Here is a 20,331-nt window from a genome sequence, read left to right as displayed (position 1 = left end):
TCTGTTATTCATAGGACTGTTATAAGTTGTTGTTGGTTTGAGGGCACATATTAGAGTCCCCTAGAAATAACAGAATTTTATATCACATATCATTATGGGGAGGGTCTGCGGTTGTGGATAGGTGCTGTTGACTCGAGTAGGATTCATAGCAACCCTATGAACGACAGACCTGAACTCTGTCCTATCCTGTGCCATCACTATCATCATCATCATCATCCCTGATCCACTTGAGCCCATTGCTGCAGCCATGTCAATCCGCCTCATTGGGGGTCTTCCTCTTTTTCATTGACCTTCCACTTTCCCAAGCAGTATGTCCTTCTCCAAGGAAAAGTATCTCCTTGCAATATGTTCGAAGAGCAAAAGACGCGGCTTCGCCATCCTTGCTTCCAAGGATCACTGGGTCTATGTTACCCCAAAGCGGTTTCACCAACACCCCTGACTCAGTGGACACACCCACTAGCCTCACCTGCGCCGGACTCGGCTCCGCCTCTTCCTGTCTTGTCTGAAAGCCACGCCCCTCCGCGGGACCTATCGCTGGAGAGCGGGGAGGCGTGGCCTGTGATGTCACTGCCGGCTGGCCGCCATCTTGCAGGTCAGCGGCCGGCCGCGGCTGTGGCGCCGGCGGTGGTGAGGGCGTGGGGAAGGGTGGGGTGAGGGGGCGAGGCCGCAGCGAAGGCGGTGAAAACTCTCCTCCCCGCGATCCCCGCGCGTGGGACGGCGTGAACGTGGTGTCGGAGGGATGTCCGCCTTCTCCGAGGCGGCGCTGGAGAAGAAGCTGTCGGAGTTGAGCAACTCGCAGCAGAGCGTGCAGACCCTGTCTCTGTGGCTCATCCACCACCGCAAGCACTCGCGGCCCATCGTCACCGTGTGGGAGCGAGAGCTCCGGAAAGGTGAGCCGCCCGCGCCGGGCCCCCGCTCGCTGCTGGCTCGTTCCCGGGCGCCGCTGCCGTCCCCGCCCCGCTCGTTCCCCGAGCCCCGCACCCCGGCGCCCGCGGCTTCCTGTCGCCGGGAGAGCCGTCCTCGGGGTCCGCGCGCCCGTCGGCGCTGCCTGCAAAGTGGGCGCTCGATCGGTGCGAGACAAATAAAGGATCGAGCGTAAAAGAGCACATGTCCAGGGAGCACAGCTTTGCAGTTAGGGTCAGAGTTCCATGCAGAATGGTGCTCTCCTCTAGATACATTATTATAGTGCTGCTGCTGCTGCTGCTGCTGCTGTTAGGTGCCGTGGAGTCGCACCCATCGCCCACCCTCCAGCAGGGTTTCCGAGGCAGTAAATCGCACAGGACGAGATTACCCATCCTTCTCCCGGGGAGGCGGAGGAAAAGATCATGGGAAGTGGAAAGGAAAGGCACCTCGATTACTGTGGGATTGGAAGGTGCTTCTAGTTCTGCAGCACGTAAACCTTAGGTTGTAAGATGGACAGAGGCATCCGAGTTTTACAGCCCGGGAGCCTGGAGACGTGCAATGCAGCGTAACGAAGCCCGCATTTGTAGCTTTTGAGGATCAAGACTGAGCACGTTTCTTTACTTTTCCCGATTGCAGTTGCCTCACCTGAAAACGAGGGAGTTAAGTGAATCGGGATCCTGCTGTGTGTGTGTGTGTGTGTGTGTGTGTGTGTGTGTGTGTGATGATGATGATGATGATGATGATGATGTCGGCGCACCGTCATTGTTTTGCAGAGCATTTGCTAGGGCGTCTAGAAAGGACCAAACTTTTTGAGCTTTGAGCTGTTTTTAACTTAAATAAACTTAAATCTCTGTCCAGCAGTTTACATTGATTTTATGTTAGTGTGCCCGAAAATGAATTTTGTTTGCTTTGTTTGTAATGTACTTTGTGCCTTTCTTTTTAATTGGTTTGTGTACACAATTTGTATACATTGTATTTCAGTCATGTGCCATCATTTTTGCTTCAATGGGATGGGGTAGAAGCTCTTTGTTGTTGATGACATATTTATGACTATGCATATATGAATATTGATTAAATGTTAATAGTTTTGAACTTACTGAGTCATAAAAGCCATATGATTATGTATTATCGTAAGAGCTAACATATAGACTGTGTAGGCTGTTTACAGACTGTCCTTTGCCTAATGGAATACTTGGGTATATTTGGAAGATGTGTTATCCCTTAGCAGACGCTGATTTAGAACCTTTTGCAGTCTATAGATGAGTGGATGTGTATTGGCTCTCAGCAAGGAACTAGTGTGTGAGAAGCTGTGCAGATTTAAAGAACATTGATATGTAAGTTGGGGGAAATAGCCAACAGTGAACTTTGAGGAGTCCAACACTGTTTCCTTCTACACCTTACTAGATCTCAAAACTAGCAACAAGTTTATACTTTGTTTGGAAAAGGACATTTACATGCAAATAATAAACAAAGGATTGGTAACCCAGGCTATCTTTGAGAATTACTATGAATCAGTGAGGCAACCCAGTTTTTTAAAAACAATGGCAATGGCAGTTCTATTTACAGGCATGAGAGGAAATCCGAAAAGTTAATAATTAATGCTGAATCTTAGTATTCCCATTCCATTTCTTCTAAGGCTTATGGTAATATGATTGTTTTGGAATATGGCATTAATCATTCCTTTGGATGTTTTATCTGTTGTTGTGTACTATTGAGTCAGAACCAACATATAGCTGACCCTGATTGACCCTCCAGTGTGTTTTCAGAGGCAGTTTAAACACAGGGGTGGAGAATGCCTATGCTTGTTAGGGTAGAGAGACAGCGCAGGAGGGGAAGACCCTCTATGAGGTGGATTGATTCAGTGACTGTGGTAATTGGGATGGGTGTGTCAGATGCAATGCGATTGGCACAGGATAGAGCAGGGTTTAGGGTTGTTGTACGTAGGGTCGTAGGGTCCCTATGAGTCGCAAACGACTCCACGGCACATAACAACAAACAACAACAACCTTCCAGATTGCGGCTCAGCTTTATAGCCTTAGGCCACCAGAACTCCTTGATAATTTATCTACTACATTTGAAATCCATTGGATTCAGTCATTGAAGACATCTTTCTTCCTTAGAGCAACTGGTGGAGTTGAACCCCCTAAGTTTTTGTTTCGCTGTCAAACAACTAACACATTACATCATCAGAGCTCAGCTGTATCTATGGTAGGCTGAGTACCTCTGGAAACCAGGTTGGAGGTTTGCGTTTACTCACATGCACCCGGGATGGCTTGCAGATTTGCCTCCCAGAACAACAGCATCAAACCCTGTAGAGCACAGTTTTGCTCTGATCCACAAAATCCTGAGTCAGTCTGATAATAGCAGCGGGTGTTTTAACTGGCATAAGTCTGCATTTTGGAGGTACATCCACACTCTTTTCTGCAGTGGCTGCACCATTTTACATTTCCCTTGCTAGTCTTGTTAGCTAGCCACATTGCCTTAGAGTCCTTTCAGAGCCATAATAACTCTATAGGACAGAGTAGAACTGCCCCTTTGGATTTCCAAGGGTATACATCTTTATGGAAGGGAGCTGATGGTCTAGTGGTAAGGAGTTGTCCTGCCAACCCAAAGGCAGGATGTTCTAATCTACTAGCAGCTCTGGATTTACTGCCCCTTAAAACCATCTGGAAGGTCACCTGTGGGTCATCTTGACCGTACACAACAGTCTTTACTGAAGTAGAATGGATGTCTTTCTTTTGGAGCAGCTGTAGTGTTTGAACTGCCAACCTTTATTTAGGTCAGCAGCCTAATGCTTAATCTACTGCACCATTTAGCATTTTATTCAGAGTCCTGTTTTCTCTGTGTTCTTAACACACTTGTTAAGCCTTTGGTTATAGCTATTATTTTTTTTTTAATTTTTTTTTTTTTTGTGTGTGTGTGTACTGTCAAACGACGCCAAGGCTGGAGAGTAAGGTGCGCCTGATCCAGGCTATAGACTTTGCAGTTACGTGCTGTGCATCACAGAGTTGGACAATGAATAGGGATGATAGAGAATTGTTGCCTTTGAGCTGTGGTGCTGGAGAAGAGTATTGAATATACCATGGAACAAACAAGTTTGTCCTGGAGAAGGTGAAGTCGGAATGCTCCTTGGAGTCAAGGATTCTGAAGCTTTGTCTGACGTACTTTGAGCATGTTGCGAGGAGGGACTGGTCCTTGGAGAGTGACATCATGTTTGGCAGAGTGTAGGGGCAGCGAAGGAGAGGCAGACCTTCGATGAGATGGATCGATTCTGTGACTGGAGTGGTGGGAATTAGTGCATTTGAGATGGCTAAGCTGGCACAGGATGGGACGGCGTTTAGAGCTCTTGGACATAGGGTCGCTATGAGTCGCAGGCATAACAGCAACAACAACCGTCAAACCAGATCTGACTGGTACAGGAGGAGATTGTCCCCCCTTCTCCAGCAGAGCATCTTGTGGATTTGAACCGTGCGTCTCTGGGATTTCAGTGCACCTTCTTGCCACTAGGCTGCCAGTGCTCGCCTGGTTTATCTATTCTAATGACTATAAAAAGATATTCAGTGGTGAACATCCTTTCATGTCCTTTATTGGCTATTTGTCATATTTGAGAAATGTCTATTCAGATCCTTTGCTTACGTTTTAGCTGGGTTATTTTTCTTATTTTTGGGCAGTGTGCTTCAAAAAATTACCAAGGAAAAACCCTTTGGCTTAGTTGCACAAAGGTCATGATGACCTGGAAGCTCACTCAGAGGCAGCTAACAGCAAATTCTCTAAGTATTATAGGTACAAGTACCTTATCCTGGAGTTACAAACATTTCTCCCTTTCAGGGAACTGTCTTCATTTTCTTAAGCATTTTTTGAAGGTGATTGTTTTAAGCTGTTAAGTGGCTTTATCAGTACTTTCTTTTTCATTGCTGCTGTAACAGAAATATTACAAGTGAGTGGCTTTCACGAACTAACATTTATCTTTGTAGTTCAGGTGATTGGAAGTAGTGATTTACAGTATTGGTTCTAAGGGAAGGCTCTCTTCCTGTTGCCTCTGGTGATTTCAGACAGCTGCTGCGCAGGAGAAAGATGCGGCATTTTCTTCCCATTAAAATGTACAGGCTTGGAAACCCAGTGGAAGGATTCCATGAGTTGAAATCATTTTGAGAGCAGTGGATTTGGTTTTAGAGTTATTAAGGAGCCATGGTGATGTGGTGGCTGGAGCATTCACCTGCCAAGAGAAATATCTGCGGTTCAAACCCCTGGGCTTCTCTGAGGGAGATGTGACATGCAGTCTGCTTCTGTAGAGGTCAGAGACCAGCCTACTTCTGTAGAAGCTGAGAGTCTTGGAGAGCCCTAGAGAGTCTTCGTGATGGCTGTGGGAGCTTGTGAGTCAGTGTCCCCCGCAAAGCTTCAGAATGAATCAGCCTCATGTATGTTATTTATGTTTGCATGTTTGTGGCTCAGCAGAACTGTTAAATGCCTTAGCTGCTGTTGTAAGGTGCCATTGTGTTCATTTCAGCCTGGGGCAGCACTGTGTGACAAAGTGGAGTTGCTGCCTTCAGTTTCCTAGGTTGTGATCTTTATGGCAGCAGATTGCCAGATCTTTTCTGCTTTTGAGTTGCTGGATGGGTTTGAACCACCATCTTTTCATTTAGCAGCTAAGCACTTAACCATTGTCTCACTCTTAGAGTATCTTAACTCACTGTTTATTGATTGTCTTCTGTGTAGCACATACTAGATATTCCAGTGATAACTAGAAGTGCCCACCCTCACAGATTTTATCTCATGGTGAGGGCAAACAAGAAGCAAAACATTGTAAATATAAATTTTGTGTTAGTGTGGTAGAGGAGGAAATTTAACTTATCTTTGAATACATGATGGTCAATAAAAGACTGTAACTGAGCTAACTAGCTGTTAAGTATGAAGATGCTGAGACTAGAAATAGTTTGGCTATAAAGAGCTAAATCTGAGAGTGTTCACCACTTGAAGATCTGTTGCACAGTGTGTAACTCATTGGGCTGCTAACTAGAAGGTAAGCTGTTTGAATCCACTAGCCACTACATGGGAGAAAAATGGTCATTCTCCATCTAAAAGGATTTATAGTATCAGAAAGCCAGTGGAGGGTTTGACATTTTTTTTGTTTATTTGCTTAGGTGGGTTTTTAAAAAATTATTCATTCATTGTTGCACATGGGCTTGAATTCTTGTTACTAGTTTTCTAATGTTGGCAACAATTAAAATATTGATTTTTTTAATGTTTAAATTTTTTCCTGCTTGTGATTATGTATTAAAATCAGCACTTTGTTCTGAATAAACTGAAATAGCAAATATCATTCTGTGATAAAAAATTATCACTTTTCATTGCATTATGAATTTGGGGAAGTGTTGGGCAATTTCTTGCGGTATGGTATAGATATACAGCATCCAGGAAGGACACAGTGGTAAGAATTGAAACTGTTTTCTTGGCAGTGGAGATTTTATTATGAAATAAATACTTGGGCTCCTTGAGTTTGTTGTGAACATTTCCAACTTCCATAACCTTAGCATACTGCCTCTAATGAAGGCTTTTAACTATTTGTTGCATTAGCGTTTACATCCACATTTTGGCATTAGTCCTGGTGGCGTAGTGCATTATGTGTTGCTTTGCCAAGATGAAAAGTCAGAAATTTGAATCTATCAGCCACTCCTCTGAGAGCGAGGTGGGCCATCTCCTCATGCGAAGATTTACAGCTGTGGACATCTGGTATCGGGCATGATGAGTCAGAATTGACTACCCATGCTGGATTTGGTTTGGTTTTAGCATAAATTTAGTGCCTCAGTTTGTTTTTAGGAAAAATACTTTTTGTTTGCTTAAAAGAAAATGAGTAAGTATTACAAATCTTTCAAATAAAGAGAAAATTTTATTTAGCATTAACAATTCAGCATTTTTTATATTGTCTAGCACTGTCACCAGGTTCTTTCTTGGTGTGAAAATGGAACTAAGGGTTTATACTTCGAAGACCTATTTAAGAAAGTTTGCCATTTTAAACTGTACAATGCTTATTTAAAATTTAAGCATGGACTTAGTAATCGTTGCTGTTAATTGTCAACTTCTATTCCACGTTCATAACTTTCTTTTCTCTGTTCATCAGCTGTTCATAGCCTTATTTCTAAGAATTAGATATATTATTCACTGAGAAAACCAAATTGGTTTTTCTGGAGACTTGTTCATGGCTTAGAGGCTTTGAAACTTTCAGGCTTCAGGATCCCTTTGCTCTGGAAAACAACTGAGAACCTCAGCAGTTTCTTTATGTGTTTTTTTCTATTAGTTAGGACATTTAAAATGTTTAGGGAGGGCTGTACAGCAATGAAAGATTTTTTTTTTCAAAGAGAAAAGTGAACTGGAGTTGGTGGACAGGGAGGAAAATGTGCAACAATGAATGAATGGAAATCCAAGTTCTCTATAAACTTTCATTAAAATCTGAACTTATGAAAAGAAATGAAAATGTTTAATTTGTTTAAGGATTTATTTTAAGGTATAAAGTGAAATTTATTCCATGCTAGCAAGAATGATATTTAATGAAAATAGCAGTGGTCTTTAAAAATTAGAGAAAAAAATATTGCTTTACATTTTTTGTAAATGTCTAATTGAAAGACATCTGGAATCTCATGATTAGTTCTGTATTGCTTTTAACCATAATACATCATATTTTGTTACATGTCTTTGAGTTGGCTCCAGCTTAAAGCAACATCTGCCTAATCTTATGCCATTCTCACAGTCATACCAGTTCCTGTGGTTGCAGTCGTTGTCAGTTGATCCCTTCAGGAGTCTTCCTCATTTTGGTTTGCTCTTTACTTTTCTAATCATAATGTCCCTTTCCAGGGATTGGCCCTTTCTGATAATGTTCCCAAAGTATGTGAGACGATGTTTTCCTATCCTTTAAAGAAAATTATGGTTACACTTCTCCCTAAACAGATTGATTTGTTCTTTTCGTGTAATTGATATTCTTTACCAGGACCGTGGTCAAAGGCTCTCAGTCTGTGTTCTTACTCATTGTCCACTTTTCACATATACACAAAGCGATGAAAATATGGCTGGGTCAGGTGTACTTTAGTCTTTAAAGGGACTTCCTGAAAACCGTACAGTGCACATGTCTGAGAGTATGACAGTGTAAAAGGCCAATAATGTCTTATGATGATGATGAGAAATGTCTTATTATGATAATGAGAGTAGTTTGCAGGAATCAGTGATCCACATACTAATAACTAGACCAGTTCTTAGAAATTGGTAGATCTAGAGGTTATGGCACATTGTTTGGCCTTATTAGACATATTCCCTTTAAAATGTTAAATCACTGAAAATTTTACCTCCATTTATGAATTTTTTTTCTTTTGTCTATTATGTGATTTATTTTCTAAAAGATTCTCTTTTGTCTGGTATATGTGTTCTTTTAGGGGGAAAGGATAATTTGGTGATTTTTTTTTTTTTTTGCTGCTGATTGTACAGTTAACTTTATTTTCTTATGAAAATAAAAATGTTTTCCAACACTAATCAACAACACCTGGCACCGATAGTAAGATCTTTGGAAGATCTGCTGTCAGGAACCTCTCCTGAGTGCTAAAGAGCAACAATGTCAGTTTAGAGACTAAGATGTATCTGATCCAGGCCATGATCTTCTCAGTTGAGGTTTCCTCTTCTAGAGATTTAGACCTTTAGAAACCCAGTGGAGGGTCACTAAGAGTCAAAACTGATTTGACAGCAGTGAGGTTTGGTTTTTAAAAAACTCATATATGGGCCACTGAATGTTTAGTTGGCAGTGTCCAAACATATGTGTCAGTTTTCCTATGAAGAGTTATTTTTGTTAAGGCAAAGCAGCTCTCTTTTTATTTACTTCCCCTGTGTGGAGGAGGACGCATTAGCAATCAGCTTTAGGCAGAAAGTGAAGAACATTTGAAATATTTGAAAGACTTCAATATGGAGTATGTCTTGGCATTAAGAAAAGAAAAATCCTCACCACTGGGCTAGTATCTATCACATTGTGATAGATGGAGACAAGACTGAAGTTGGCTCCACAATCAACACCCTTGGTAGCAGCAGTCAAGAAATCAATAGAACAAGCAGATTGAACTTCAGAATAAATCCCAATACCTGCATTGCCTCCTTTGCTTTCTTTCCTTGCCCTCCTCCAGGCCTTATTTATTCCTCAACATCTGTGTAGACTTTCATCCCCTACTCCTCCATTCCTGCCAGTTCTGCATCAGGTGCTGGCATCTGGGTCCCTTGATTCCAGGCGATAACTTCAGGTGAAACAGGACAGTGACAGCCAGGACCATCACTACCATCATCTTCCCAGCACCAGAGGAAACCTGTTCCCTGCTTGGTCCCTGTGGTCACCTTTCCTCAGTCCTTATGCCAACACAGCCCCTGCCCCATAACATATACTTAGAAGGCTGGCCTTCCTGTCCAATGAATACAGCCCTTAGGCTTTGTCTAACAGCCTGCCATTTGGTTTTAATATAAGAAGCTTTATGGAGATTTAACTAAGGTTTGACCAGGACTGGTGTTTATCCAATGTCCAAATCACTTGACATCTTATCCACAGGGGCTTTTTTTTGGAACTGTCTAAGCATGCACATGTTACTGTTTCCTCTCTCTTTACACAAATAATAGAGTATTGTTATGTGCTATTGAGCTGAAACCAATAAATAGCTCACCTTCTAGCTGGTTTTCTGAGCATGTAAATCACATGGGAGGAGATTGCTCATCTTTCTCCTTCCAAGCAGCTGGCAGATTAGAACCGAATGCCTTGGGTTGGCAGCACAATTCTTTGACACTGGGCAAGCTCCTTAGAATATTAGGTAGATATATCTTTTAATATGTCTTATGCTTTATTGTTACTTAAATGTACTTGAAGTGTTGCCTCACTTTTCAAATGACTATACCATATTCCATGTTTATTGTTGCACTAGAATTTTTATTAGCCTTATTTTCTTGAGAGACATTTAGGATATGGCATTTTTTTTCTGTTGTAATTTAACTGTTACTCAGTAGGGAGCTCTGGTGGCTTCATGCACTGCCAGCATAAAGGTACACAGTTTGAATCTGCCAGCTGTTCCATGGGCAAAAGATACGCATTCTTCTCCCGTGCAATTTTATAAACTCTGAAAACTCGCTAGGGGGTTAGCTATGGGTTGGTTCTGATTCAGTGGTACACGACAATATGCTGTTAAATAACCCAGTTAGATAGTTTCAATTGGCAATTTGAGAGACTCTGATAGAAGCAGTAAGCTTTAAATAGGCTTTTTTTTTAAATCATATTCTGAGCCTTTATGTCAATCAAAGATTAAATGACTAAACAAAATGTGGTATTTTTCTCTGCTGTTGTTGTTAAGTACTGTTGAGTATGACTCATAAGTGACCCTGTGAACAACACATCTGAACCCTGTCCTATCCTTTGCTAACTTCATCATCTCCAATGCACTTCAGCCCATTGCTGCAGTCACTGTGTCAGTCCAAATTGTTGAGGGTCAACTTCTCTTTCTGACCCTCTACCTTTCCAAACATGATGTTCCTTAACAGGAAAGAGCCTCTCCTAACAGCATGCCAATAGTATATGAGATGAAACTTTACCATCCTTGCCTCCAGGAGGGCTCCCAGATTAAGACAGACTATGAAGCATGATTGGACATGCACTTCTGAAATAACAGGCCTCTGAAAGCCCTTTTTATATAATGGAATATAATTCAACCAGAGAATGATGAAAGTTCTGATATTGTTACAGTGTAGGTTAACTTGGAAAACATTATACCAAGTGGAAGAAGTTAGAAACAAAATCACATGTTACCTGGCTCCAATTATATCAATATGTACAGTGTGTAAATGCATATAGACAAAATGCAGATTTAAAAAAAATGTCCAACTCCTTGCCAGTTGTAAATGATTCATGGCTGACCTCTAGAGGTCTTCAGAGGCCATATCACCCAGGAGAAGATTGCCCATCTTTCTCCCTCAAAGCCATTGTTGGATTTGAACCAATAGAGAGGTATCTATCACTTTCAGGTTTATCAGTGAGACTCCTTACCCATCAGATTTCTCTGAAAGCAGGTTATTATTATTTAATAATAACTGTCTGTGTTCCTTAACTTCCTCTACCCTCAAGAATCTCTTAAAAATTGTATTAATTTTTTTTAAAGGTAAAGATTTTTTTAAAGAGTACTTTGTTGCATTTTTTTCCCTCTCTCTCTCTCTCTCTTTTTTTTTTTGTGCATGTACCGTCAAGTTGGATCTGAGCAGTACAGGAGGAGATTGTCCCTCCTTTTCCAGCAAAGCATCTGGTGAATTCGAACTGCTGACCTCTGGGATTGCAGTCCAGCTTCTTGCCACTTGGCCACCAGAGCTCCCTAAAAAAATTGTATTAACACGTTGCTGCAAATGACGGTTAAAAAAATGTGTTTCTAAGCACGGTCGTCAATTATAAGTGTGCAGTAACGTGTTAATTTTGTAAATTGTGATTTGTCTGAAAGTTTACAAAGCAGCTTGATTTACTGTTCAACCATTCATGCACATTTTATGACATTAACAGTACTCACTTTATAACCACACTCTTCTTACTGCTGCTCTGTGATTCCCATTACCATTAATGTTTCTTTTCTTTTTTAAACGGAAACTTTTTAAAAAAATTTTTTATTTTATTTATTTTAATTTTTGTGTGCGTGTACCGTCAAATCAAATCCGACTGGTACGGGAGGAGATTGCCCCTCCTTCCCCGGCAAAGCATCTGGTGGATTCGAACCGTGCACCTCTGGGATTGTAGTTGCAGCTTCTTGCCACTAGGCCACCAGAGCTCCCCACCATTAATCTTTCCATCCTTCACCTTCCTGCCTTCTGAACTTTTTCTCTGGGTGAATATTATTCTTTGAGTTTTGTATTGCTTGTTCTAAGAATTGACTACTTCCCTGGAATTATTGTTCATGAAAATAAAGATGATAGAAAAAGAATCATTACCTTTGAGTTAAGGTGTTAGAGTACTGAATATCCCATGAATTACCAGAAGAACAAACACGTTTGTGTTGGAGAAATGCAAGCAAGGATGGTGACACTTCATCTCACATATTTAGGGCATGTTGTCAGGAGGTGCCAGTCCTTGTAAAGGACACCATGCTGGGAAAGGTGAAGAAGGGTCAGTGGCAGAAAAGACCTTATACAAGATGGATTGACACAGTGACTGAAACAAAGGGCTTGAGTGTATCAGAGATGGAGAGGATGGTGTCGGACGGCAACGTTCAGATATTGTGGTAGACTCAGTGGCATCTAATAGCAGCAACATGTTGAAAGTGAGTTTTGTTTCAGGCTGAAGAGTGACTAAGGACTATGGCTTGTGGGGTTTCCACCAGGCTGTTGGACCAGTAAACATGACTGTTTTTACATTTTTGAGTTTTCCTTCTCATGTTTTTGCCCACTTGGTCTTGGATCACCTACTGTGATCCTTTTTACAGTATTCTGCAGTGGTAGCCTGGCATCATGTTTTTCTGGTCTTAAGGTTGTAGTCCATTAGTTCTTTGGACACGTTTCAGTACATCTTTGCTTTTTTTCTTTGTTCTGGACAAGAAAAGACCAATAATTGTACCTTCGATGGTTACTCGAAAGCTTTTAAGATCTTGTTCACTGTAGAGCATGGTCTTTGCAGACTGTGTAATGCCAATTGACTTGAACCTCGCCAGGAACTGTAGTTTTAAGGTCCAAGGATTTACAGTCCCTTCCATCAGAGTGTTGGTTCTGAGTGGGAAGTGTATGCAACTTTGCTCTCTATTGGCTCTTCTGTATTCTTAGGTATATTCATGATATATGCTGATACGAATACAGATACTCTCTGCCAGACCGTTTTATGCTCATGAGTATAGTCTTTCATCTGCCCATATCTGTTTGTCTTATGTATCTCCCAGTATATCTATAGATTAATGTTTATTTTACTGATAATGGTGTATGTGTGTAGTGTTTACCTTTGTTGACTGTATCCCTTGTACATCTCTCTGTGTCTTACCTTTCTTTAGTGATGGCATGCTGATCACAACTTATATATGCCTGTAGTCTATTTGTGGATTCCCTTCCCCTCTTTTTATCCCTGGTAGTCATCAAGATTGTTTCTCTGTGTCTATAAACCTTCCCTTAGCTTTTTATAATAGTAGATTCAGATAATATTTGTTTTTTTAATAGACTTATTTCATGTGGTATGATGTCCTCTAGGTTTATCCGTGTTAATATGATAATTCATTAATTCCTCATTATTCTGTGGTGTCTGTGTACCATAGTTTATTAATCTATTGATAAGTACTTGAGATGTTTCAATTTCTTTACTGTTGTTAATAATGCTGTGATTAATGCATATATCTTGTTTGTGCCACAGTTCTTGTTTCTTTAGTATAGATACCTAGTATTAGGATTGCTAGATCAAATAATAATTTTATTTCCCATGTTCTAAGGAACTGCCATCCTGTTTTCCATTAGTTGCACGATTTTACAGCCCTGCAAGCAGTATATGAGAGTTATAATCTCTCCTTACTGTCAAATATTTAATGTTTTGAGTCTTATTGAAATTTGCTGATATTACTGGGATTTTCCCCCTCTTTAATTATAACTTAATTATAATTAACATCATAAATTCATAACTATCTAGTTGATTTTAGGGAGTAGGGTGGGCAGTCTCCTGTGAGATTAACTGCCTCTGAAAACGCTGCTGGAGGGTCAGCTGTGGGTTGATTAGGACTCAGACAGTACACAACTAGTTGAATTTAACTTCATTTGCATTACAAAAATGCCTATACAGCCATTTTATTTACTCTTTTGTAATTGTGGCAAACTTCATTTATATATGTTGTATGTTATTAAAAACCTCAGAATTTTTTTCTGTCTTTGTCTATGATTTCATATAGGAAACAAAAAGAGGCATTAAAACCCAAAATACAGTAATAATGATTTTTAATATATATGGCTGTTTTACTCATATTCTTTATTTCCGAGTTTAGGTCACCATTTAGTGTCCTTTCATTTCAACCTGAAAGCATCCCATTAACATTTCTTGTAGGATAGGTCTCCTAGTGGTGAACTCATCGTTTTGGCCCCTGAGGTGCAGATGGTTAAGTATTGGGTTACTTACTGATCTAAAAGCTGACAGTTTGAACCACTCTGAGTCACCTGGGAAGAAAAACCTGGTGCGTCTGAAAGGCTACAGCCAAGAAAACATAAGGGAGCACAGACTACTTACACATCGGGTTACTCTGTTGGCATCCAGGTTTTATTTTTTTTTTCTTTCTTCCTAGTTTATCATCAGATTGATGGATTTTGTTTCTTCCCACTAAAATTTGCTGTTGAAGCCCTTTAATATTAATTTTGCTATTGTACTTTCTTTAGTTTCTTAAGGAGCTGTGCTATCAACCCAAAGGCAGGCAGTTCGAATCCACCAAACTAGTTCTTGGGAGAAAGATTTCAATCTCCTTCCTGCAATTTACAGCCTCTGATAACCCCCTGGAGGCCCAGCTCTGAGTCAGTTCTTACTCAGTGGGAGCCAAGTCAGTCCATCAAGGGTACTTAATTCCAGTTATAATTTTCATCTCGTTATTGGCATACTCTTGGATCATATGTTATGTTCTTGGTTTTTGTTGTTTTTAAATTTTTTTTAACTTTTTATTGTAAATTGGGTTCAAGTTTACTGAGCAGGTCGGTTTTTCATTCAGCAATTCACCACATTGTGTTTCATGTCCTTAATTACAATCCCCACAATGTGATATCATGTGTCCCATTTCTTCTGTTTCTCCTTTAATTCTTCGTTCTTCATTTTGCTTAGCTTTTATATCTTGTGGTTTCACAGTCTTAACCAAGCCACATGTCTGTACTTCCTCAGCAGTAGCTTCTGGCAGGTTTTTCTCCCTGAAGTGGACCATACTTTCCTGATCCTTTATATGCCTTGTGATTTTTGTTGTTGGGTGTTTCTTATTTTTGTTTTTCTTAGCAAATATGCTTTATTTAAATAATGTATGTTTTGGTCAAAGTGCACTAAGGCTCAATGATGTCAGCCCTGAACAAAGAGCAGAGTTGTTGTTGTTAAGTGCCCATGGAGTCCCAGGGGACTCACCCTATGAAGGAGAGTCCTTGACTCTTCCGTGCCTTTCATCCTCTCTCCAGGTTCATAGGGGTTTCCCGAGAGGCAGGCTATTACGGAAGTGGATGCCACTCCTCCTTCCAAGCTTGTTTTAATGGGGGAACTCCACCCCACTTAAAGAGCAGAGTAGGGAGGGTATTTATCCATACTATCTTGGCTAATTGTGCAAAATTCAATCCTATCTCCAGCTTCATTTCTCTCACCAAGTCCATGTTTTCCAACTACTGATTCTTCTTCTCTGTTCCCAACTTTTACATTTCAGTCACCCATTATTATCAAAGCATCTTGATTGCATGTTTGATAGATCTCTGTAAAAGTTGGTAGAAATCATCTATTTCTTCTTCTTTGGCTCTGGTTGTTGGTGCATATATCTGAATGATAGTGGTATTCACTGGACTTCGTGTACGCATATGGATATTATCCTGTCACTTACAATGTTGTATTTCAAGACGGATCTAGAAATTACTTTTTTTTATTTTATTATTTGTGTGTGTGCATGTATCGTCAAATCAGATCTGACTGGTACAGGAGGAGATTGTCCCTCCTTTCCCGGCAGAGCATCTGGTGGATTCAAACCGTGCTCCTCTGGGATTTCAGTGCAGATTCTTGCCATTAGGCCACCAGAGCTCCCCAGAAATTACTTTTTTTAACTATGAAAGCAACTCCATTTTTCCTCGCCTTTTCATCTCCAGAGTAATATATGATCGTCTGATTCAGAATGCCCCATGATGGTCCATCTCATCTCTCCAATGCCTAGTATGTCAATATTTATGCGTTCCATTTCTTTCTTAACAATGTCTAATTTTCCTACATTCATGGTTTTCACATTCCATGTTCCAATCTCTAGTGTCTGCTTACAACTGTTCCTCTTCCTTTGTATTTCCATACCTGAAAGCTCAGCCTCAGTTGCCCTTTCTGTTATCTACGTGTGTTCTCTTGTATATAGGGTTTTTGGAGGCCTGCTATTTCAGAAGTGGATGGCCAATCCTTTTTCCTAGTCTGTCTTAATCTGAATGTTCCAATTTAGGAGTATCTGACAGACAAGCAATTTCTAGAACAGTGAATGATAAATCCCTCATTGTGGAGTTAACCATTAGTTACAGTGTTGTCCCTGCCCTTGGCCCAGTGTGTTGACCCACTTATTTCGTACCTCCACCCTCCACCAGGATACCCCTTCAATTCTACCAAAACCCTTCAGCATTTATCTTCCATTGTCCAACCCTTAATCTGACAGTTTGTATCTGAAGTTTTCTTGGCTTCTGTGATTCCAAATACGTGAGCTGCTGACAATTTCTTATGCTGTGAACAATGTCTCTTAAGTTTAGTGTTAATGTCTCTGAGGGAGGTTGATGTGTCCTGCAGAACTGGTGTATAGATTGTGTTTTTTTCTTCTTGCCTGAGGGCCCGAATGATCTTGGCACAGCCTGTCTTTTTGTACCTGTGAGTGTGGTCACTTCTCTATTGGAAACCTATACTTTGACCAAGAGGCAGTTGTCAGAACAGAGCAGGGAAACACTGCATGGTTCAAAATTGGGAAAGGTGTACACCAGGGATGTGACCTATCTCCATACCTTTTCAACCTGTATGCAGAACAGATTATCTGAGAGGCTGGGCTCTATGAGGAGAAGTGTGGTATCAGGATTGGTGGAAGATCAATCAACAATCTGCGTTATGCAGATGACACAACCCTGCTTGCTGAAACTGAGGAGGACCTGAAATGCTTGCTGCAGACGGTCAAGGACTGCAGCCTTCATTATGGATTGAAGCTCAATGTCAAGAAGACAGAGATTCTCACCATTGGACCAATTGGCAGCATCAGGATGGATGGTGAAGAGATTGAGATTGTTTACAACTTTAGTCGGCTTGGCTTCACAGTCAACACTCTTGGCACCAGTAGCCAGGAAATAAAAAAAAAACGTATTGCGATGGGAAGGTCTGCTGTTAGGGACTTTTCCAAAGTACTGAAGAGCAATGGTGTCACTCTGGAGACTAAGGTGTGTCTGATACAGACTATGGTCTTTGCAATTACTTGTTATGCATCAGAGAGTTGGACAATGACTAGGAAGGATAGAAAGAGAATTGATGAGTACTGAGAATACCATGGACTGCTAGGAAAACAAACAGATTTGTCCTGGAGAGGGTTATACCAGGCTGCTCCTTGGAGGCAAAGATTCTGGGGCTTCGTCTGACATACTTTGGACATGTTGTAAGGAGGAACAGGTCCTTGGAGAGGGACATCATGCTTGGGAGGGTGGAGGGGTTGTGCAAGAAGGGAAGACCCTCTGAAGTGGATTGATTCAGTGACTGGGGTAATCGGGATGGGTGTGCCAGAGGCAGTGAGATTGGCACAGGATAGAGCAGGGTTTAGGGCTGTTGTACATAGGGTCGCTATGAGTCGCAAGCAACAACAACATCATCTTGGCTAATTGGAGATATCACAGCTGTTTGAAGGGCCTGGGGTCATTTTCTATTATTTCAGAAATCCCTGCTTTTTACCATGGGGTGGGTCATAAACTGTGTTTAGAAGTGAACACTAATCAGATTTGCTATTTCCTGGAACACAGGGACATATTCCGTGAAATGGAATAACTTTGTTTTCAACCTTATATTCCCAACTTTTAAAGTAAAGGGCAAAAGGATGAAGATCTTAAAAAATACTACTTCTTGCTGAATTGGGGTGGAGCCAGGGAAGGGGTCTTATGTTCAAGGCAGTAATGCCTGTGGCAATGACTTTTGTGAGAAACTGACAAAGCTTGCATCTTTTTGGTCATCTGTGTTCTGCAGTCTCTGGTCTGCCTCTGTTGGTCAGCCAGTGGCCGATTTCCTTAAGTACTTGTGGATGAAAAGAAAAAGAAAAAAATAAAACCTCCTGCCAGCAATTACAAATTGTCGCTAGTTTGCCTTCAATTCTGCCTTACTCTTCACCTTTTGCTTGTGTGAAATCCAAAGATCAGCCAGGGCTCCCCTTAGATCCTGTCTGAGGATTCTTTCTACCCTGGACGTGTGTGTGAACACATGTAGATTCCTTGGTATGTGTAATAGGCCAAATGTCTTCCCCTTAACTGCCTCCTCAGACTTTCTAGTCTTTTTACTGGCTACTTTGCTCACTGCCCCTTGTCCCTGGCAGCTATGGGTAGTCCTTGTCTTTAAATTCATTTGACAGATTAAAATACACAACTGCCATTTTTTAAAAAAAAAATAGTTGTTCACATTGGCCCTTCTGAACTAGCAACCACACTAAGAATGTAGACCTTTGTTCTCATGGCTGCCAGTAGACTAGGGAGTATGTGAAATATGATGGGCAAGCAGAAATGCCAAAGTACTTTCCTTACCAAAATTCTGTAGGGAGTTGCACTGTTCAGAGTAAAGCCATGTCCTTCTGGTGAAGGTCCACCAGTTGCTCTGAGTAAGGAAGTCTCCTGTGAGAGTTACAGTGTTAGCAATCACTGGTTTGACTCAAATGCAATGAGAATGAATTTTTCTTCAATAAGTACTTTGTGAACCAGTCTGTTTAGTGCTTTGGGGAGTGGTTTCATTCATAGATTAGGGCTGTCTCAGGGCAGTAGCCTTGTTTTCCTGAGTCTGTACTCGTTAAGTAAGGCTGGCCTTTTTTAAATAATATGAATTTTGTTTTCTATTTTTCCCTTGTTGGGGACACTTGTGTTACTCTGGTTAGAATCAGTAGCTGAGCACCATCCTGTTCTTCTGGTCTCATGGTATATGAGGTCTTGGTTCACATAAACTGTTTTTTTTTTCTCTGCGTTTTTAGTTTCCTTTTGTTAGGTCTGGGAAGTATCTGTCGCTGTGTCCCTCCCCCACTTGTCCTTTATTGTACATATGAATATATGTGCATACACACATATATACACTCTGACTATAGTTACAGCTATACTTGCCCAAGTATATATTTCTAGACACATCCAGTCTACCTCTGTAAGCTTCCTTCAGACCTCCAGACCTGCTGCTGGTAAGTCAGTTCTATCTCATAGCAGTTGTCCAGGAGAGACTAGAACTTCAGTGGTAGGGTTTCCAAGGCTGAAATCATGACAGAAGCAAACTGTCATGTATCTTACCCACAGAGTTTCGGATGGCTTTGAACTGCTACTTTAGAGTTGGTACTCAGGCACTTTAGCCACTGTGTTACCAGGGTTCCTTGTTTTCCCTATTTTTGCAAAATTGTGTCTGTTATAGCATTTATCAGAAATGTTCTTTATTCTTGGTACTTCCAAGTGTCTTCACTTACCTTGGTTAAATTGTAGATGCTTTACCCATTGCTTGGATATTCTTTAATACCCAGAATGAATTCAGTAATAATTATCATTTCACTTGGGATATTACTGAATGTTGATAAGACTGAGAAATTAATATTAACAAGTATGTTTTGTACTCTTTTTTAAAAATGGAAATTTTTTTTTGTTTTTTGTTTTGTACTCCTGCATGTTGAAAGATATCAACAATTGGAAGATCAGAGTAACTCTGTGACCCAATATCTTTTATGGTGTTGCATGATGTTACAAAATTGTATAGCCATAAAAGCTCATAGGAAAGATATGTGATGAGCAAAGATAGGCTATGCTTTAGGGTTTAAGAAGTTTACTGATGTATTTCAGATTCTGTCTTGTGGTTTAGAAACCAGCCATCATTGAATTTTGGTGCAGAATTAAGGAAGAATTTTAATTATTTAGGAGAGATATTAAACTATTCCGCTTTCCAACTGTATATCTCCATAAGGACTGGTTGTTTTTTGGGGGTTGCCTTTTAAATTTATTTTAAAATGAGATGTTATTGAATATAGAAACAGAAGGATTCAGCTGTAACCTATTGATTTGAGTATTTTCAAAAACTGTAAGACATAATTTTTTCCTCTGTATTTGTTTAGAAATATAGCTTTAAAAATAATGTTATTTGTGGGAATCCCAGAACACTTGATTGAGCTTATGTGAAACCTATACTTGGACCAGGAGGCAGTCATCAGAACGGAGCAAGAAACACTGCATGTTTCAAAATCATGGAGGGTATATGCCAGGGATGTGCCCTATGTACAACAGCCCTAAACGCTGCTCTATCCTGTGCCAGTCACACTGCCTCTGACACACCCATCCCGATTACCCCAGTCACTGAATCAGTCCACCTCATGTTCCCCTCTTGTGCCATTCTTCCACCCTCCTAAGCATGATGTGCATCTCCAAGGACCTGTCACTCTTTACAGCATGTCCAAAGTATGTCAGATGAAGCCCCAGAATCCTTGCCTCCAAGGAGCAGCCTGGTTTAACCCTCTCCAGGATGAATCTGTTTGTTTTCTTGGC

General features: G+C 40.8%; 1 protein-coding gene across 1 annotated transcript in view; it reads left to right on the top strand.

The window, feature by feature from the left end:
- The first annotated feature begins 587 nt into the window (after positions 1-587).
- RPRD1A (regulation of nuclear pre-mRNA domain containing 1A) overlaps positions 588-20,331 on the top strand; it is a 65,806-nt gene continuing 46,062 nt past the window's right edge. Inside the window, exon 1 of the mRNA XM_006889188.1 lies at positions 588-890. Within this exon, the coding sequence (XP_006889250.1) occupies positions 740-890 (151 nt within the window). The 5' untranslated portion in view covers positions 588-739. The remainder of the gene's footprint in view (positions 891-20,331) is intronic.

The sequence above is a fragment of the Elephantulus edwardii genome, unplaced genomic scaffold (genome assembly GCF_000299155.1).
Source record: "Elephantulus edwardii isolate Elephantulus edwardi_28Jun2011 unplaced genomic scaffold, EleEdw1.0 scaffold00076, whole genome shotgun sequence".
In the NCBI taxonomy this organism is placed as follows: Eukaryota; Metazoa; Chordata; class Mammalia; order Macroscelidea; family Macroscelididae; genus Elephantulus; species Elephantulus edwardii.
The sequence above is the reverse complement of the archived record's forward strand: the minus strand, read 5'-3'. Positions and strand labels throughout refer to the sequence as shown.